Source organism: Panthera onca, chromosome D4 (genome assembly GCF_046562875.1).
Source record: "Panthera onca isolate mPanOnc1 chromosome D4, mPanOnc1 haplotype 2, whole genome shotgun sequence".
NCBI classification, from domain to species: Eukaryota; Metazoa; Chordata; class Mammalia; order Carnivora; family Felidae; genus Panthera; species Panthera onca.
In genome coordinates, this window is record NC_138351.1 from 95,129,418 (window position 1) to 95,150,562 (window position 21,145).

Consider the following 21,145-nt stretch of genomic DNA (forward strand, 5'->3'; position numbering starts at 1 on the left):
CCCAGGATTCCCTTCAGGGAGCTGCCTGTCCAGCCGCCTGGCTCCTCCTCCACGACTGTGCAAGGACACATCTTCCTGTCGCAGGCTGGGCGGGCGGGCGGGACGGGCTCATCGTGCCTCGGTTGCCATAACCTGTGACATTTCCTTTCCAGTTGCCGGATTCATTATAAGGATATGTACAGTTTGTTGCGTTGTATTGCGCCACCCGTTGGCTTAGGGAAGAACTGCCCTCGTAGGTTGGCCTACAAGGTTTGCAACTTCAGAGCCTCCATCCGACATACTCTTCCCTGCCCGAAATGCAAACACAGCACACACTCCCTGCCTGGTTTGGGAATGACGACACCTCACCTCTCTTTCCTCCTGTCCTGCCCTGCCCCGCACTCCAACCTCCTGGACGCTTTGGTCCCTCATCTAATCTCCCGACCCCTCCAGCTGGCTGGGGAGAGGCAGCCTTCTGAGGCAGCGCACACAAAGCTTTCTGGCTGGGCCTTGAGGGCAGGGGTCGGCTACTGGGTGGGAGCCGGGGGCCAGGCCCTGCCTGTGCCAAGGAAGCAGCTGTCTTACCCGGCTCTGCCTCCAGGCTCTCAAGTGGGTGCTAATGGTCAGACAGGCCCGAGGCCAAGGGCCCCAGAGGAGGGGAGCAGGGGTACCAGCAGACCAGGAGCAGCTGCCCCTCCCAGTCTGAAGAGCCCAACAGCCCAGGGATTTCTGGTCCCTGGGGGAGGAGAGGACAGAGGCAGAGGAGGCCCAAAGGCAGGCCCTCCTGCTTCACCTCTGGATTGATTCACTCAGCCAAGGCTGGGAACCCTGGGAGGAGGGCCAGGCCCTGGGGCAGACACGCCTGCCAGGAAAAGTGGCCCCTTTTCTCTCTTGGGTGACCTGAACCTGACTGCGTCTCTGGGACCCCAAGCAGGTCCCACAGGCGGGTATCCCCAGGGTTGATGGGGACAGGCCTGGTGGCCTGTCTACCTTGGGAAGGCATAGTCAGCCCCCAGACACCTCCCTGGATCTGGAGACTTATCCCATTAGTTGGCCCCAGCCCTGTTCCTGGCATGCTGTCAGGAGGGTGCAAGAGTGGCCCCAAGCCACATCCCACCCCAGCTGCCCACCACGCCCCTGCCCCCTACCCCCACCCTCACCCCCCCGCAATCTCCCATTTCCTGCCCAGCCCTGACTCCCAGCAGCAGCCCTGCCCTGGGCGGCCTCGGGCGTCTCTGGGCTTGGAGCAGGACTCACCCTTCAAGTTTGTCTCTAGAGCCTCGGGACTCCTTGCAGAACAGCGTGGCTCTCGCTCTAGTTTTCTGGCTTGTTTTAGATTTTTCTCCACTTTTTTAGCCTCTAGGCTAACTTTGAAGCAAATTGAGCATTAAGGAAAGCTGATATTTCTGCCGTGGTTCTTAGGCCGGCCTCATCGGTCATGTAATTCTGTCTACCAGCTCTCCCGGCATGGTGAAACAGCTCTTTTCTGATTTGGCATTATCTGTGGTTTCTAAAAGTGTAAAATCAGAAGTTGACAACCCAAAGCCGCCCCGATGCAGCCCTTCCTCATCCCTCCATGTTCATTAGCTCAGACGTCACCCCTGCCCGCTGCCCTGCGTGGGGCTGGAGTGTGGAGGTGAGGCTGGGGGGGGCAAGGAGGGGATCGAGTCAAGCAGAAAAGTCCCTCATTTTACGTATTTTGACTTTGGCATTTAATCTGACGCTGGTTAACTGGATCTGTTTTCTTGTCTGCTTCCTCCCCCCTCCCCCTCTTGCCGCACCCCTCCTGTGGACCCCACTCTGCCTCTGCCTCTCTGGGCCGGGTCTCCAGTGGGCGCATCAGTTACAATGACATGTTTGAGATGCTGAAACACATGTCCCCGCCCCTGGGGCTGGGGAAGAAATGCCCTGCTCGAGTTGCATACAAGGTAGACCCCGACCCTGCACCCTGGAGGCTGGCTGTGCTGGGGCTGGTCTCCCGTCTCCTCTCGGGCTTGTCCGTCTGTCTGCTGCTCTGCTGTCTCACTGTTTCTTCCTTTTCTCTGCTCCAACCATCTCCTCTACCCTCCTGGACAGAGGGACGCAGATACCATGATGGTACACCCGGCCCTTGTCCGTACAGGTCTGCCCCCTCTGAGAGCCCCCCAAAAGGCTCAGGAACCAGAGCCCTCCACCTGCCTTTTTCCCTTTCCTTCTCTTTCCTGGGAATTAGGAGACAGACCAGCTTTCGGACAGAAGCTGTTTTTGCTCTGGGCTCAGGACCACACTCCACTCCAGTGGAATTAACCAGCCCTCAGGGTCTGACCCTGGGGGAATAGGGGCGTGAAGGGCCTCTGGGACACCTGAGGAACCCACTCCCAGCTCAGCGCATGCAGAATTTCCCCAGGCCTGGGCTGTTGTCAGCCTGGGGAGGAAGCATCTCCAGGGGTTTGTAGGTTTCACAGTGGGAAGGAGGCACTGTGGTATTAGGAAGGAAAGGGTGCCAGGGAGAGACGTCCTTCTGTCATTTCTGGGGCTTCAGAGGGCTGCAGCAGAGTAAGGACAGTTTCAGGGGCCCAGGTAGTCCCATGCCCCTCTCCCAGGAGGCTGAGTTGCAAAGAAGGGGTAAGCTGAGGGACACCTCCAGGCTTCCCTCCTGGGGGGCAAGCAAGTCACACGGCCCAGCCCCAAGCCTGCTCCCACTTGCCCATGTGCCCTCAGTCACCCCCCACCCTTGGTGTAAGCACCTTCCATCCCTCCAGCACCCCCACCCCCACCCCTCCTGCTGTCCCTAGTGCTCCCAGAAAACAGAGCCGGCCCCAGGTTCTACTGCTCCACCAGCATGTGTCCAGAGCCTCCCTGTCACCACCCTCTCTCTGAGCAAGCTTCCCACCAGAACTTTCATCTCTCTGGTTCTGTCCATGTTGTCTGTCTCTGTGCTCTGAATCTGGGCATGCATCTGTCACCTGGCTCAGCACAGTCTTTGGAAGCTAAGTGGCTCCTTCACACCACAGACAGATGCCTCTGATGTCTTCCTTGCCCTCCCCTGCCTGGCATGCATGTTGTACCTGCCTGCAAGGCTCTAGCTTTGTCCCCAAGAAGGAGAGTTCTGTCCACACTGATACCTGGGGCCAGGTTGGGCATGCAGGGCCCTGATGGGCTGGCCTTTAGGGCCCTTCCCCAGCTGTGCTGGCCAGCTCCGAGGTTCTGGTCATGAATAGACCAGGGGAGGCCTGGGGTGGGTAGGAATGGATGGGCTTGGGGAGGTGGCGAGAGTCCAGGAGATGCACAGAGTGCTGTGACCACGAGGGTCTAGGCCCAGTGTGGAGATGCCTGTCTGTTTGCCTTGGCCTTGCCCTTCTAGGGCCTAGGCAGGCAGAGGAGAGCCTCTGGTGAAGGTGCCCTGGACAGAGCTCTCTTCTCTTGGAAATCACCTACTTGCTTCTCCTTCATGCTGGAACCTAACTCCTTGACTCCCCTGGAGAGGAGTCCCTCTGCCTCTTCTAATGCCATCAGTGCTGGTCTGCAGGGACACTGTGCTCTGGAAAGCCGATTTTCCTGGTGTGCATCACACGGGTGATGTGTGAGGTCCTGGGACCACGATTGGATGTGCCAGGTGGGGCTTTGCCAGCATTCGGGGTGTGTGTGTGGGGGGGGGGGGGAAGAGTCTGGGCTATTGTCTCTAGCCACCCACTCTCTCTGTTAGACTGAAGATTGGATTTGGGACCAAGACACTGGGGGCAGGGCGGGGGGCCCAACCCAGAGGGAAAGAGAGGCTGTGTGTCACAGGATACAGGCTTGGCAGAGGGCAGGCAGACCCCAGAGAGGGGCCCTGTGCCTCTGTCTCTAGTTCTGTCATGTGGTAGAGGACAAGAGGCTGCTGGGAGAAGACAGGAGGGTCACAGTGTCCCTAGGGCTCCGCCTGGCCAGCTAGGTGACCTCCCATGCTGAGGACATTCCAGACACACGAGGGATACTTTTGCTCCTGGAGATCACAAAAGTTCTCAGAGCCTCAGGTTCTGGGCAGCTGCTGGCTATATCCAGAGGTCTGTGGTATAGACACATGTCTGTCTCCAGCTGTTCTGTCCTTGAAAAATGAGGAGAGGAAAGAGGAGACAGGTAACAAAGAAGCAGTCTGGTCCAGAGTACCAGTGCGATGGCCCTGAGCTGCTCCCTGCCAGCCTTCACACTGGCCTTGTGCAGTCCCATCTGTTCTGGGTCCTTCTGACTGCAAGGTGCTAGCTGCTTTGGGCGAGTGGCAGCAGACGTCTCTTCCAGGCCCCCTGGCTGGGTGGTGAGGGACAGAAGTCTTCCTGGGGTGGAGGGATGCCTCACTGGGAGGTGGAGCTCAGAGCCGTGCTCTTGGCCATCCCACCCCTTGTCCAGTGCTCTAGGCTGTGGGTGGAAGAGATGACATTGGGCAGAGCCGTAAGGGCAGGGATCCTCCCTCCTGTCTGTGGGCTCTCCCAGGGCCCAGCCTCAGTTCTGCAGCCCAGACTCCTCCCTCTTCATCCCAGGCCATATGCCTTGGGCAGGGGTCCTTCTGGCTAAGCATGTACCTGTTCTTTCAGAGGGATCCAGGCTTCTGGCTTGGCCCCATGCTACAATCCTTATCCGTACTTCTACTTTTCTGCAGCTAGGAGAATCTGCAGCTCAGATGAGGGTGGGGATACAAGGGTGAGTGTGAATGCTGGCAAAACTCCCAGCCACCCAACCTTGCTTGGCCCTAGGCACCTGCAGAAGCTACTTCCAGGAGGCCAAGCCCAGCCTCTAGGGGCTTTGAGCACCTTGTAGTCCTGTAGCGGAGGGACCCCCGTAGGCCTGGCCCTGACCTGCTCCCCTTGTCCCTAGCGCCTGGTTCGCATGAACATGCCCATCTCCAATGAGGACATGACTGTCCACTTCACGTCCACGCTGATGGCCCTCATTCGGACCGCACTGGAGATCAAGCTGGCTCCAGGTGAGCAAGGCAGCATCTGGGGAGGGCACCAAGCCAGGGCTGGGCAATGCACTTCAGAGCCACCCGCAGGTGGGCATGCAGGGAGGGGGGTGAGGGGGCTTGTCTGGAGGGGACTGAAGACAGCTGCCCATGGCACCTCGGTCAGACACTGACTTTATCCCCTGATAACCATTCTGCATGTGAGCATTTTAATGATCCCATTTTCCTTTGAGGGATCTGAGGTGCCGTGAGATTAAATGACTTGTCCGGGTTGCCCAGAGCTAGAGTGTGTTAGAACCAGAACATAACCTGGCCCAGGTTTACATGAGCCGGTACCCTTCCAGGGTGAAGAGTCTGTGTGCCTTCTGCCCACTCACCGTAGTGAGCCCAGTCCCTGTCAGGTCCTCTCCTGAGCTAACCGACAGGACCACATAGTCTGTGCCAAATCTAGGGGAGAACAAACTCTAGTGTGTCCTCTCCACCTTCACCTTCGTGTGATGACTGCTTTATCTTCACAGAGAAAATTAGAGCCACCAGAGGGGATCTGCACCATCCCTACCCCACACTGCCCTCATGGCTGCACCTGTGCCCTTGAGCTCAGCCGCTTTGTTTGTAATGGATGAGTCAGGGCCAGTCCCTACCTTCTCATCATCTCCCCAAAGATGTCAAGCCAGAAATTCTGTACCCTGCTTCTTGTCTCGTCCATTTTTTCTCTATATTAGATTATTTGTATCGACATCTCTCCCATCTTTAAAAGGTTTTCTTCCCCCTCCATTAGCTTCCCTATTTGTATTTTTTCCTTTATCACAATCAGCTCCTTGAGAGACTGGTCTGTATTGCCTCTCTGATGTCTCTTTTTCAGGCTGCAGTCGGGCTTTCACTGCAATAGTGAACTGCTCATGTTAAGCTCTCCAGTGACTTCCATGTGCTCAGCCCTTATCTTACTTATCAGCGGCCTTTCCTCTGCTGTCACTTACTTCTTTTTGAACCCCTTTGATGTTTCTTGTTCTGTTTTCTCTTGTCTCCCACTGTCTGAATGTCACTGTGCACCTCAGACTGTTCTCTTTGCCACCGTTGTCATTCTGTCTACTCTCACGGCTCTAAATATTGTGAATTCCAACATTTGGGTTTTTAGTCCCAACTCCAGACATGTGTTGTCATGCGAGGAGTTACGTGAGGGAAGTTATTTACTGTCTCCACTTGGAGGCCCAGTAAACACTACAAAGTCCCTGTGGCCAATCTTGAGCGCCACATATTCCCCTGGTCTTTCCCACCTCCGTCGGTGGCAACTCTGTTCTTCCTGTTAGTCACTCAAGCCAAAACCTTTATAGTGATTCTTACCTCCTCTTCCCTGCCCCCCCCTTACTCCAGTTCTGATCCATATCTGATCTCTTGTCATATCTTCTGACTCTACCTTCAAAATACACCAGAACATGATCACTTTTTTGCCCTCTCCCACTGCCAGCTCCTGGTTCAAGCCACGTTCTCTTGGGTCTTGACTAGATTGTGGCAGTAGCTGCCCACTGGTCTGCTTCTGCCCTTGTCTGCCTTCAACATAACACTCGATAACTTCAGCAACTTAAATGAAATGGAAAAATTTGTTGACACAAACTATCAAGCTCATTCAAGAATAGATAACCTGAGTGGGTTAAAAAAAGGAAGAGAGAATCTGAGTAGCACTATATTTATTAAAGAAATTAAATTCTAGTTAAAAGCCTTCCAACCAAAAAAATCCCAGGCCCAGTTAGGTCCATAGGTGAAGCCTACCAAACTTTTAAGGAAGAAATAATACCAATTCTCTATAAACTCTTCCAGAAAATAGAAAAAGAGAAAATATTTCTCAACTTACTGTATGCTGCTGACATGACTCTGATACCAAGACTAGACAAAGATATTATAAGAAAAGAAAATTTCAGATCAACATCCCTCATGACTATAGGCACAAAAATATTCAACACGATTTTAGCAAATTGAATGTAGCTATGTGTGTGTGTGTGTGTGTGTGTGTGTATTTGTGTGATGACAAAGTAGAGTTTATCCCAGGAATGCAAGTTGAGTTCAAGTTTAAAAATCAATCCATGTAATTTAACATGTCAAAGAAGTAAAACTATATAACCATCTCAATAGATACAGAAAAAGCATTTCATAAAATTAAATATCTATTCATGATTGTGAAAATTCTGCATAGACTAGAAATGAAAGGAAACACCCTCAATCTGATCAAGGATATTTATGAAAAACTTTCAGTGATTGACACACTTAACAAAGACTGACTCTGTTCCCCCTAAGATCAAGAACAAAGGAAGGATGTCTACTGTTACCATTCTCGTTCAACATCATACTTTAGGTTCTTGCCATTGTAATTAGTTAAGAAAAAGAAATAGGAGGCATACCAATTGGAAGGGAAGAAATAAAACTGCCTCTGTTCACAACTGATGCGATCATCAATGGAGAAAATGTGAAAGACTCTAATAAAAAGTTAATAAAACAGAAGCATCTGCAAGCCAAGGAATGTCAAGGATGGCTGGGAACCACCAACATCTAGAAACAGGCAAGGAAGGATTCTTCATCAGGGCATTTGGGGGAGTGGGCACAGTGATGTGGATACCTTGCTTTTGAGCTTCTGGCCTCCAGAACTGAAATAATAAATCCCTATTGTTTCAAGCCAGTAAACAAAAGTTTCTAAAACTAATAACACAAGTATAGCAAAGTCACAGGATACAAGATCAATACATAAAAAGTAAATGTGTTTCTATATATTAGCAATTAGGAATTGAAATGGAAAAAATTTCCATTAAATTTGCACCAAAAACATGAGATACTTCTGTGTTGCTGTATAACTCTAAAAAGTATATATGTGAGATTTGTATGTGGCAGATTTCAGAACATTGACTGAAAGAATCAAAGAAGACCTAAATAAATCAAGCACTGCCTCATCTTCATGCGTTGGAAGACTCCATATTTTCATGATGTCAGTTCTTCCCATATTGAACAATAGAATAAATGTTAACCCAGTCAAAATCCTTGCAGCCTTTTTAGGTAGAAATGTACAAATTGACTCTGAAATGTGTATAGAAAAGCAAAAGACCTTGAGTAGCAAACAATTTTGAAAGAAGAACAAAGTTGGAAAATTCACTGTACCTGAATCAAATACTTTGTATGAAGCATGTTAATCAAAGTGTGTAGTGTTAGTGACAGGACAGAGACATAAGTCATCGCAACACAATAGAGACTCACCCTCACATTTCAATGGGTTTTTGGTAAGTTGTAGAGGCGATTAATGGAGAAAAGATAATTATTTCAACAAATGGTACTGGAAAAATATAGACAACTATATGCTAAAAAAAGGAGAGACATCTTGACATTTAGTATCTTAGTCTGCTTGCATTGCCCTAACAAAATACTATAACTCAGTGGCTTAAACACAGAAATTTATGCCTCACCGTCTGGAGGCTGAACATCCAAATCAAGGTGCTGGAAGATAGGTTTCATTGTGGGGCCTGGTCACCGTCTCACCGTGTGCTCATGTGGTCTTTCCTTGAGTGCGTGCAGAGAGTGAGCGAATTTTCTGGTGTCTCTTCTTATAAGGACACTAAATATGGGTCAGGGCCCCACCCTTATGACTTCATTTCACCTTAATTATCTCTTCTAGGCCTTATCTCCAAATACAGTCACAATGAGGGCATACATACAAAAAAACCCTACACCTACATAAAAACATATAAGCAAATGTTTACAGCTTTATTTCATAATCACCCCAAAATGTAAGCAACTCAAATGTCCACAATTGGTGAATGGATAAACAAACTGTGGACTATCTGTACAATGAGGTAGTACTCAGCATTCAAAAGAAACAGACTTCTGATACATTCAGCAACATGGGTGGATCTATATGCATCATGCTGAGTAGAAAAAGTCCTACTCAAAAGCCAGTACACCACTGATGATGTCGTTTGTGTGACATTCTGGAGAAGGCAAAACAACCAAGACCGAAAACACATCAGTGATGGGATGGATGGGAAGAGGATAAGGGGTCAGCTACAAAGGGATCAAACAGAGGAACTTTGGCAGTGGTGCGTGTACCATGTCTCTATTGTGGACACATGGTTTTAGGCATCTACCAAAATTCACAGAATGGGATGACTAAAAAGGGTGAATTTCATTGTATGTATGTTATACCATAATAAACCTGATTGTTTAAAAAAAAAAAAAAGATAAACCCGAGTATTCTATCCCTCTGTTCAGCCCCTTCTGCTGCATCCCATCTCAACATCCACTCCCTTGCATTCCCTGCCCCCCCCACGCCCACCCCACCATGAGCCTTGCTGTCCTGGCTCATTGTGTAAAACACTAAGGCCTTTGCACTGCCTCATGCCTTCCTGCCTACAGGGTCTTACATACATGCCACCTTCTCATGAGACCTTTCCTGACTACTGTGTCCAAAATCCCTCCCTCCTTGGCTTTTTCTGCACCCAACATAACTGGATTTTAACTTACTGCCACTTTATTGTTAATAAAAGCCACATCTTGCCACAAGGGAAGCTCCTTTGTTTTTGTTCCATCACCTAGAACAGTACCTGGCATGTGGTGGGTGTTCCCTCAGTAGTTCTGAATGGGTGGACGCATGGGTGGATGAATGGCTGGACTGCCACCGAATTCCGAATTCCGTCTCGGCTCCCAGGGCCTACACACACACGTGCCTCTGTCTGTAGGCAGGTTTCCGGCAGGAGGAGTTCTGACAGCCGCCATGATGGTGTTTCTTCCCGCTTGGCCTTTCTCCTAGCATTGTGTTTGCCCCACATCCCTCCCCACACCACACCTCTCCCCGCCTGCCCCAGCTTGGCCTGCTTCCCCAAGGGGGCTGTGGGATAGCTCCTTATATATTTCTTCTCCTCCACACCCTTGTCCCATCCTAGCTGGCACAAAGCAGCATCAGTGTGATGCAGAGTTGAGGAAGGAGATTTCCTCCGTGTGGGCCAATCTGCCCCAGAAGACCCTGGATTTACTGGTGCCACCTCATAAACGTAAGTGAAGGCAGGAAATTCCCCATCCTCATGCCCCTTTCGTGTCCCACCCAGAGGCAGAACTGGGAGGCCTGGGCCAGGGCAGCCTTGTAGATAGTCTAGACTTTGTTTCCACCTGCAGGGAAAACGGTCTTACAAGTGAGTGCACAGGCTGTGGGAGGGGGTGACCTGGGATTCATTCTGTGGCCACAGCCACCCACACTCCTGGTGGAGTGTATATGTCAAAAAGCCCAGGGAAAACCAGGGAGACTCCTACAGTCAGAGATACCAAAAGGGACCATGTGCTTAAAGATTAAACTCCACATCCACTCTTTTGGGAGGAGATTGAGGGCCCTGTGGAGATAGTCAGTGCAGCTCCAGGGGTTATGTGCTGTGTCAGGAAGCACCATGTGGGGACTGTGCAGCTTTGGCCAAGCCCTGTGCTTCTGTCTGAGTGTGTCCAGAAGTCCTCGTGGTGGGAGCTGTTTCCTCAGCACACTCCACCCTGCTTTCCTCCTTTAGATTCCATCCTCTATTTTCTCTCCTTCCAGCTGACGAGATGACAGTGGGGAAAGTCTATGCAGCTCTGATGATATTTGACTTCTACAAACAGAACAAGACCACCAGAGACCAGATTCACCAGGCCACTGGAGGCCTATCCCAGGTATCAGGTTCCAAGATTTCCAAGAAGTAAATCTGAGGCTCTGGTACCCTTCAGTTGTTTGACAGCGAGGGAACCCACACCCTTCTTGGAAATTGCACAACGGGAAAAGGAAGATGAGAGGTTTCTGCAGCCGCCTCCGCTCTCTGGCCCCAAAGTCAGAAGCTCCATACAGCCTGTATTCTTCCCAACGGCTGGTCTCTTCCTGGTACTGGGGATCCCCTGACTTGAGAGCTAGTGTTCAGGAACAGAAAAGGGGCTGAGAACAGAATTCCCTGGAGATACCACTTTTTTAAGTGGTAGAGGAAAGAAGTTTGAAGAATGCTTGAGGAGGAGGTTTGAGGAAGTCCCTACACACAGGCAGGGACCAGAGAGATTTAAACTGATGGGTCCTGGGTCATGATTTCTTCCACTCATGACTCTGAGCTGGTTTGGGGGCCCATCTTCCCAATGTCATCCATCAAAGATAACAACTTTCCCACACAGCCAAAATATCAGTGACCACATGTAGACTCTCTGTCTAGAAAGTGTCCATCTGGTGTCCAGAGCTTATAGGGACATTCACCCACCTTGGGAATGGGAATCTGGGGCTCATGCAGCCTCTGTCAATCCACTTTGATGATGAGATGAGGTCTTTTTACCATTTGTAATTGGATGTAGTCTCCAGATTTTGTAGGTAGGGAAGTAGAGGCTCCAAGAAGTGAAATTACTTTTCTGAAGTCACTCACAGTCCGGGTTTGGAGTAAGCCTGCCTCATATGGCAGCCCTCATAGGGCTGGGGGTAGGGCAGAAGGAGCCACAACCCATGTGGGCTCAGGGCAGCTTTCTGAGGCACCTGCCTCTGCCCTAGAGCTCTTCCTCTTCTTTGTGTCCCTTGTGCAGATGGGCCCTGTGTCCCTCTTCCACCCTCTGAAGGCCACCCTGGAGCAGACACAGCCGGCCGTGCTCCGAGGAGCCCGGGTGTTCCTTCGGCAGAAGAGCTCTGCGTCCCTCAGCAACGGTGGGGCAGTGTGAGTACCAGGCCCCAGGGTGTGCGGTGCAGGGAGGAAGGTCCTCCACCTCTCAGAGGGGCTCCTTGTAGGCAGTGCTTCAGGACAGGGAGCCCTTGTCCCATCGCCCCTGTTGGGGGATCAGCTCTACCATCCACCCTGCACCCACCTCCCACCAGATGGTGCTGCCTGAGAGCTTGTCCTGCTCTGCTGCTGGAGCGGTCTGTGTGGTGCACTCCAAAGCTCATTCCTGAAGCGTTAAGCGGGTGCCTCTGACAGCACTGAGGTCCAAGGATTTAGACAGCTGATGATTCCCAGTCACCTCCCGCTGTTCGTGCCCATTTGTCTTTCCAGTGAGGAGCCTTTGCTTCCTCCCTGGCCTTTGGTGCCTGCCGACCACTGCGAAATTTTTTGTTTCCTCCTCAGTCCTCACCCCTGTCTGTTGATGGCCTATTTGTGTTCTCAACTTCTGAACTCCTCTGAGACATTTTCCCTCTCATATCTCCATTCTGGTAGTGATTTCTGAAACAACTATATTTTGTAGGCATATTGTTAATATCCTTTTCACCTATCCCCTAACTCTTGCTGTAGTAATTCTTGGTATTGAACCAACCAAAACCAAGTGTTATAACAGTCACCTTTCTTGCACCGTGGATCGCTGAAAGGTGGTACCTGGCAGGCAGGTTGGGCCTGGCCATCTCATTGGCCAAAGCAAATCAGTGGCCGAGTGCACAGTGGGACACGAGCTCTGTGTCACTGAGCAAGGGCTGAGGTGCGGGGCCTATACCAGCCCGTGCACAGCATGCATGGTGAGAGCTCCCAATATCTTCCTCTCTTGGACATGTTTTGGGCCTTCTTTTCTGAAGCCTGGTTGTGGGTCATGGAGTGTTAATCAGGTAGGTTTTGCTGAGGAATAAACTGCTATAACTTAGTGGTGTGTTACTTCTCACATTCAGGGGCCAGCTTGGCAGCTCTTGGGTCCTGGGCCCGGGCTAGCTCGCCTGGGCCCGGTGGACCCATGAGATGTCTTTCTGGATCGTTCTAAGCCAGATTTCAGTTCAGGAAAAATGAATGTTACTTATTTTCATGGTTCTAATTTTTATAGAATCAGCTACCACTCCCTTTTATTGCAAGTGAGCCAGTACCCAGTCAGCCTGGACCAGGCAGTTGGGGCATTTACTGTGCCGTCTGATGCTGGTATGCGTGCAGCTGGCTTCCGCACAGAGTGACCTCAGGGGTCACAAGGCCTGGAGGGCCAGCTTCCATTCTCCTGACTGGGCCTCCTGACAGGGGCAGCCATCCCTAAGGCAGCAGCAGCTCCAAATAGCACACCACAGGGTAGATGCCTGTTATCAGTGTGGCCAGCTGAGGCCAGCAGACTCCATCTCAGAGCTCAGAGTGTGATTGATGCCATGCGACCTGTGTGAGTGAGAGTGTTTCCATTGCTTCACTGGACATGGGAACAAGCAGTAATCCAGGCCAATGCTGGCCAGTTTCGATGCCACGTGGGAGATGTACACCGATAGAGTGAGGTGAAGTACATGGACTGGGGAAGGCCTCCTCCAAAATGTGACACTAGATCTGAAGGGCAGAAAGGCCTCCATGGCTGGAGGTTGGGGAAGCAGGGAGGTGGCAGTGAATTTGGAGGTGAGGAACAGGAGGAACCCTCAGGAGGGAGCCGAGGGCCAGCAGAGGCAGGATGTCCTTACTGCGATACATCACGTACACATGTGGCCTTGTCCTGGCCAAATGCCATTCATGCTCCCACTACACATGTGAGGCCCCGTCTAGGGCTGAGGAACCTGCTGCTTGTCCACAGGCCAGGAAGTTGTGGGCCCAGACTTCCCTCTCTTCCTGCCTGCTCTAAGCCCTGGACCTGGGTCCACATCCCTTGTTTTGCAGCCACTGGAGAGTGCCTGCACTTGAGGGGCTTTATGGCTCTGGGATTCCTCTAGCCGAGAGCAGAAAGGGCCAGTGTAGGCTCCTGGCGGGTCAGAGCCAGGTCCTTGGTGGGCATATGGTGCCCCATAGACTTCTTAGCCAACAGGACAGTCCTCTCTTCACAGACAAACCCAAGAGAGTGGCATCAAGGAGTCTGTTTCCTGGGGCACTCAGAGGACCCAGGAGGTACCCTATGAGGCAAGGACACCCCTGGAGCGTGGCCACTCTACAGAGATCCCGGCGGTGCATCCAGGAAAACCGGTGAGGGCTCCCAGGGCTGGGTATTGAGGCTGGGGATGGGGGGTGAGACAGGGATGGTGGTAGATGGCAGGAATGGTGTGGGGGAGAAGGTGAGAGTGGAGGGGAGGTGGGTGTGACTGTGGGCTGCTGTATGCCCAGGCTGTTGATGTCCAGATGCAGAGCATGGCCCTGAGAGGTCCTGACGGGGAGCCCCAACCTGGGCTGGAGAGTCAGGGACGAGCGGCCTCCATGCCCCGCCTGGCTGCAGAGACCCAGGTGGGTAGTCTTGGAGGGTCAGGGTCGTGGGAGGGTTGGGGACTGGGGCATGAGGAGACCTGGCATAGGGAGGGCTTGTGTCCCATGCGAAGCCTCCCCACCTGTGCTACAGCGTGGGCACTGTCAGCCCTGTTGGGTCCTCCCAGAACGCCGTGATGGTCTCAAGACGTTCAGCCAGATTCCATTGAGGCCAAGAGTCCCACCGCTCACTTGTGTTCAGCCTCCCGTCAGGGCACTGGGGCCTCCACCCTCCAGCCTTGTGTCCCTGACCCAGCCTTTACCTCTCTCTAGGACATACCTCTCTCACCCCAGCCCGCACCTTCCCCCCAAAATGCACACAGTACCTCACACCTTGGTCCTCCCTATTTCCCCTTGAGGCTCCAAGGGTGACCTGCCCTGCTTTTTCTCTAGACACTGGAGGTGGCACCGCCTCCCTCCCCTGCTCCTTCTGGGATGCTTTGACTATGGAGCAGGAAGCTCCAGGGCAGGGGGGCTGTGGGCCCTTTCACAAGGTCTCAGAGAGGGGTCTGCAGACCTGAGGCTGTGTCAAGGGGCTCTTCTTTCACTTGCTGGGAGGGTGAGGGCCTCTGAAGGGACATGACCTTTGGTGTTTCCCTGGGGCTGGCTCTATTCCTGCCTCCTTTTGTGGTTCCTGGTTCTACACATCTAAATTGACTTTCGTTCTCGAAACTTGTCTTTGCCTCCCACTGGTGGTGGCTCCTGTCCTTTTCCCCTTCCTGATCCTGGCCAGCTGGGCGTCCATCCAACTTGAGGACACCCAGCAGGGGCTGTGGATCAGCTCTACTTGGAGGGCGCGTTTCCGCAGGTCCTGATTTCAGCCCGGGGCAAGCAGCCTCATGGCCCTGGGCCAGCTGAGTCCTCACACTCAGCCGGTCCTCAGGGTTCTTCCAGCCAGGCCCACAGCCTCCCTCTTCCTGGCATCCTCCCTGTCCGCCAGGGATGCTGAGGCCAACAGGCTGCCTGGGCCCTGCCCGGCCTGGCAGACACAGAGAGCACCTTGTGCAGTGTGCTCTGAGAGAAAGGGTGGGATTCGGTGGGGAAGAACTTTCCCGAGAGAGGGAGTGCCATGGCTGCTGCCAGCCACCCTGGAGCCTGCCCCAGGTCCCCCTCGCAGGCTGTGTGCCAACCCATGTCCTGCCCGCCCGCAGCCGGCCCCTGACGCCAGCCCCATGAAGCGCTCCATCTCCACGCTGGCGCCCCAGCGCCCCCATGTGGCTCATCTCTGCAACGCTGCCCTGGACCGCGCCCCAGCCAGCCAGGCTGTGCCCCACCACCACCACCGCTGCCACCGCCGCAGGGACAGGAAGCAGAAGTCCCTGGAGAAGGGGCCCAGCCTGTCCGCAGACGCAGATGGCGGTGCGTGAGAGGGGTCCCCTGAGTGGCCATGGCCTGAGGCAGGGGTCTGAGACCGTGTTCCTTTTTTTGCCTCACGTACAAGCAACCCGGAGTAGGGGGCGGCGAGTCCTAGGTCTGGGGACCAGGCAGGACCACCCACCCACCTCAGCTCTTCCCTGGGTCCCCCTGCTGGCCCTGGGGACCAGGTCTGGGGTGGGGGGGAGTCTGTCTCCCAACCTGGCTCTCTGTGCTGATTTCTCCTCTTCCTGGCCAGCACCCAGCAGTGCTGCAGGGCCGGGGCCACCCCCGGGAGAGGGGCCCACAGGCTGCCGGCGGGAGCGTAGGCAGGAGCGTGGCCGGTCCCAAGAGCGGAGGCAGCCCTCTTCCTCCTCCTCGGAGAAGCAGCGCTTCTACTCCTGTGACCGCTTTGGGGGCCGTGAGCCCCCGCAGCCCAAGCCCTCCCTCAGCAGCCACCCCACATCACCGACAGCCGGGCAGGAGCCAGGACCCCCGAGACAGGTAAGACATGACCCTCCCCTCCCCCCTCCACTCACTGCCCCTCCTCACAACTCTCCTGGGCCTGTGCTCTGAATCCCCCTTCATGTCCTGGTGCCCAGGCCCAAGTCTGCACCCCCTCCCCTTTCTCACCCCATTCCTCCCCCACCAGCCCAATCCTCCCCTCCCAACTGCCTTGGACTGGCCTCTGGTCTCTCTCTCCTCTCCCTGGACTTGCCTGTCCCCCTTTGTCACCTATCATTCCCTGACTGCCACCCCAGGCCTAGCCAGCACTATGTGTCTTCCCCCCACCGCATGCCCTACCCGTCCCCCTCCCAGGGCGCCTGCCCCTCTCCAGGCCTCTCGCCACCACCTTCGTGGTTCTCACTTGCACTGGCCTCTGTCCATTTGGTCTGGTCCTTTGATTTTTATTTGCTCTATTCTGTTTTCTTGTAGGGTGGTGGTTCAGTGAATGGGAGTCCCTTGTTGTCAACATCCGGTGCTAGCACCCCTGGCCGTGGTGGGCGGAGGCAGCTCCCCCAGACTCCGCTGACCCCCCGTCCCAGTGTCACCTACAAGACGGCCAACTCTTCCCCTGTCCACTTCGCTGGGGCGCAGACCAGCCTCCCCACCTTCTCCCCTGGCCGGCTTAGCCGTGGCCTTTCTGAACACAACGCCCTGCTCCAGAGAGACCCCCTCAGCCAGCCTCTGGCTGCTGGCTCTCGGATCGGCTCCGACCCTTACCTGGGGCAGCGTCTGGACAGTGAGGACACTGTCCGCGCCCAGCCTGAGGACACGCTCACCTTCGAGGAGGCTGTGGCCACCAACTCGGGGCGCTCCTCCCGGACTTCCTATGTGTCCTCTCTGACCTCCCAGTCCCACCCCCTCCGTCGCGTGCCCAATGGCTACCACTGCACTCTGGGACTCAGCTCGGGCGGCCGGGTTCGGCACAGCTACCACCACCCCGACCAAGACCACTGGTGCTAGCTCGCTGCACCGCCTCCTCCACACACCTGCTCAGCGGGCGCGTTCCAGTCGATGAGTTTTATCATCCACGCTGGGCTCCCAGGGACGCTCAGGGGCACCAATGCGGGGGCAGCAGCCCCTGGGAGGAGGGGCCTCGCCTTTGGGGCCAGCTGGGGGGAGGCCCCGCTGCTCCCCCCCTCCTCTTTGACGCTGGACCAATTCCTAAAGCCCTTTTGGAGAGGGACGTGGCTCTCTCTATCCCCTTGTATGCTGCCTGCCTGGGTCTCATACCACAGACCCTACACGGGAAGTGGCTGCATGTGCTGAGTAGGACCCTGCCAGTCTGAATCCTGTGTGATCGATCCCAGCATCTGGGGTGTGTGCCTAGAGCCATTTTTAGGAGGTCTGAATCTTGTGGAGACCATCCTTTATTCAAGTGTGTGGTACAGAGGAGCCCAGCGTGCTTAAGAGCCTGGCAAGACAACACAGTTGACAGTCAACAGCAGCAGCCTTGGGAGTCTGCTTTTGGCTCCATGCAAGTCTTGTCCGCGCCCACAAACACACACATGTGTGGCATTGCCCTTTGTACCTGGGACAGCAAATGGACACTAGAAGTACACTCACACACTCTCTGTCCTCTCCCAGATGCTGTCATCCCTGACAGGGACCAAATCTGGAAACCATTCTTGCTGTTGGTTTTGGTTTTTAATCATGACACCCTTCCCTCTTTTGTCAGTTCCATATACTTGACCTAGAAAAAAAAGAAAACCAGAAAAATGGGGAAGGAAATAGTAATATAACTTAAAGAAAAAAATCCAACCTGTAGGAAGCTCTCAGCTCTTCAGTGTGTGTGTGTGTGTGTGTGTGTGTGTGTGTGTGTGTGTGTGTCTTGTGCGAGGCAATGCTCTTGTGTCCAGCCCGGGTGGTCCCCCAGTGACCCCTGGCTCCTGCTGCTCTCGACCAAGTGCCTGACTTCCGAGCCCTCTCGTGCCAGGCTCCTGGGGGCGGTGACGTGAGGCCTGTGTGGTGGGTTTTGTGGAAACAGTTCCAAATATCAACCAAGTAGAAAGCTGCTGTCAATGGAGAACACTCATAACATCCAGGAGGAGGTTGTAGGTGGAAATGAAGTGACCATTTCCCCGTTTTCCTCCCACCAGCATGAGAGTTTCCTGGGAAGCCACAGAGCAGGGTAGAGCGTGTCCTTGTATGGGGGGTTTTCAGTCTGTTCTACATCTGAATCTCAGGGATGGGATGCCTGCCAAAGGGGGCATGATGTCTGTTGTCGTGAAAGTTTCTTTTCAGATAAGGCCAGAGGGAGGGAGAGGTGGTGGGAAGAGGGAGAGGTGGGAGCAGTGGAGTTGGAGCTGTCGGGGCAGGAGTGAGGGCCTGTGTTTGAGCAGATGCGGGCACTTGGGATGTCCTGACTGAAGTGAGGCCCAAACTCGGAGGAAGCGATTGGTGAAGGAGAACCTTGGCTACTGCGGCTCAGATGGGAGTTTCTGAAGCCCAGCACTGTGTGTGGCACGAGACATGGGAAAGCGGGAAACAAAAGAGAAATCCAACCTCATGGCCATTCTCAAAAGGGAAAGACCATAGTTAGGAGGCTGTGCATAAAACACTGGGACACCTTTTGTTTTGTGAACAAAGGGAACATTTAGATGATGTGATTCTGGTGCATCCTCCCTGTTTGGAAATGTCAGATGATCTCTTTGCTGGATCATTTGAGTGTTCCCATTGGCTTTTACCCCATGACTCACCTTGAAGAAACTTGGCCTGTGATGTGTGTGTGTGTGTCTGTGTGTGGAGGTGTGTCCTAGTGAGTGGATGTCGTTAACCCATAGGGCTATGCAACAAAAGACACACATTTAATAGAAATAAATCACATAAGACCGCCACCTGTTCTAGGGTTTCAGCATGATTGTGACCAAACCATTTTATAGAATTTCCTTACTGGAAGGCACAACACTCTGAAACTTTAAGATTACAGAGTATTTTACTGCAATAGGAAATAATAAACTGGAATGGAATCTCAGACTGTGCATGAGATCGCTGTGCTCCTGTTGCAAAGCAGAAGGACCTGTATTTTGATACTGATGTTTCATCTCTGGCCCATGTTATTTTGAATGTATCCATTCTGTGCAGAACCACAGCTACTTTCCTGGCCATGTTGGGTGGAGAATCACTGGTCTAGCCCCACACAGCCTCACCACTTTGTCTGGATTCTTCTAGACACTGGAATTGGTGAAAACTACAGGGAGTGGGGGAGGAGATACTGTGTCTTGTTTTCCTGAATTTGGGTTTTGTTTCTGTATCGTCTCTTTTCAGCTATCCTGTGTTTCCACTGAGATCTCATAGTGAGTTGCCAAATTTGAAATGCATTAACCAGTTGTCTGCATCTGGACCAGTCAAGCAGTGGCTGTAGTTTGAATAAGTTATGTGTGCATGTAAAATATATACATATATACATATATACAAGTATGTGCATGAAAATGTATATCTTCGTACTTTTTGATACAATGTATTCATTTGTTAATTTTTAATTATATTTGATATAAATCAAAGGTTTGTTGCAAAACTTTATATTTAAGAACAGTGTTAAAAAAATACCCAAAAAGAAGTCCCAACCATGCAACACAACTGGGGCCTGCTTTAAACCAATCCTGTGATTGATGAGTTTGCTGCCTGAGTAATATTGATCACCCAGACTTTGGATTCTGCTATTGTTTCTACAATGACATTTTGTATGAATCAAAGTCCTTGGATTAAAATAAAACTTAGCAAAAAATCAAAAATAAACCCCATTCTGCTGGGTGATGTATGTAAGGGCTGTGGGAATCAACAATCAGTGAGTCCACGAGAGGCAAGGCCACCTCCATGGGCATGTGGGCAGGATTGCACAGTTGAGGAGGTCTCAGGAGAAAATGAGAATCCCCTAAAACTTGTTTGGTTCTGTTCACAATGCAAGTGTGGATCAGCCTGAGAATCTGGGTGGGGTTAGGGTTAGGGTCATGGGTTGGGGTCAAGGCCAGGCTTGAGATGGGGGTCAGGGTCTGGATCAGGGGCAGGGTTTAGGTTAGGGTTAAGCATAACTGGCTCTTTCCCCTCCTCCATCTCTGTGGGCCTCTGCAGGATAGACAGGCCTCATCCAGGGTCACACATGCATCAGAGGTTGAGCTGGAGCATTGGTTTTCTGCCCCTCAGTCCTAGGCTCTAACAGAAGAAAAGCAAAATGTCCACCTGGTTGCTGTTTCAGACCCAACTCCACCCCAGCCAAGGGTTATGGAGGGCCTCAGAGGTCATACAGGGTTCTTCCACCCTCCCACCTGGGAAGCGTGCTGCTGGCCCCACTCTGCCTGGGGTGCCCCAGGTTCTAGCACAGCTGCGGCCCACAGGGCACTCAGTAGACATGTGTGGCCTGATACAGAACTGGCTGCAGTGGCCTACCACCCGCCACGTGCGCCTTCTTGAAGGCCTGTGAGGCCCTACCCACGCCGGCTGGACCCTTCATCCTATCCGAGTGATCAGCAGTGAATAGCAGGCAGGACAGACCTTGGCCTCTGACCATCCAGGCAGGCATCTGTGGTCCTCCAGCTCAGGCCAGGCAGGGTCTTGACACCCCCCATGGCCAATTACTTAGCTGTGCTGCTATGCAGTATAATAGGTCCGTGGGCAGTATAGGCAGCCCTGAGCGATGTTTCTGTTCCCAATGTCTGTGTGGTTGAGACAAGTGCCTCCTCTCTCTCAGTCTCTTAGCTTGCCAAGGGAAGCAATGACCCTCCAAATGTGAATGTGGCCCTGGCCACAGCAGGCATACAGCAGACTGGCCCTGCAGTCCTTTGGCCTCCCGATTTGACATGCGTACTTGTTAAGAATCAAGGGCATGGGAGCAACTGTGTCTCCAGTGGGCAGTTTCTCACTGAGGCTGTGTGGTCTCAGAGAACCATGTGCATGACCCATGGACCGTAGCCTCCAGAAAGCCTGCCAAGTGTGGATTTATGGTGTAGAATAATCCTTGAACCTCCCACTGCTTCACTGAGAAATAATTTCCTTACCATCCTCACATTTGATCCCTGCTCTTTGTTTTCTTTTGTTTTTATTATTAAAATTAAAAAAAAATTTTTGGAGAGTGAGAGAACACGTATGACAGGGGGCAGAGGGAGAGAGATAAAGAGAGAGAATCTTAAGCAGGCTCCACGCTCAGCACAGAGCCCAATGTGGGGCTTGATCCCATGGCCCTGGGATCATGATCTGAGCCAAAATCAAGAGTTGGACGCTCAACCACCTGAGCCACCCAGGCGCTCCTGATCTCTGCTCTTTATAA

The 21,145-nt window shown here is 52.9% G+C and overlaps 1 protein-coding gene across 5 annotated transcripts in view; it reads left to right on the top strand.

The window, feature by feature from the left end:
- Positions 1-19,607, top strand: part of CACNA1B (calcium voltage-gated channel subunit alpha1 B) — a 190,721-nt gene extending 171,114 nt beyond the window's left edge. For all 5 annotated transcript variants that reach the window (XM_060608057.3, XM_060608055.3, XM_060608054.3 and 2 more), the window contains 10 exons: positions 1,811-1,907; positions 4,810-4,918; positions 9,814-9,921; positions 10,452-10,564; positions 11,444-11,571; positions 13,617-13,752; positions 13,891-14,007; positions 15,177-15,384; positions 15,638-15,882; positions 16,315-19,607. In XM_060608057.3, coding sequence (XP_060464040.3) covers positions 1,811-1,907; positions 4,810-4,918; positions 9,814-9,921; positions 10,452-10,564; positions 11,444-11,571; positions 13,617-13,752; positions 13,891-14,007; positions 15,177-15,384; positions 15,638-15,882; positions 16,315-16,845 — 1,792 coding nt within the window. In that variant the 3' untranslated portion in view covers positions 16,846-19,607. The remainder of the gene's footprint in view (positions 1-1,810; positions 1,908-4,809; positions 4,919-9,813; positions 9,922-10,451; positions 10,565-11,443; positions 11,572-13,616; positions 13,753-13,890; positions 14,008-15,176; positions 15,385-15,637; positions 15,883-16,314) is intronic.
- Positions 19,608-21,145: the final 1,538 nt, after the last annotated feature.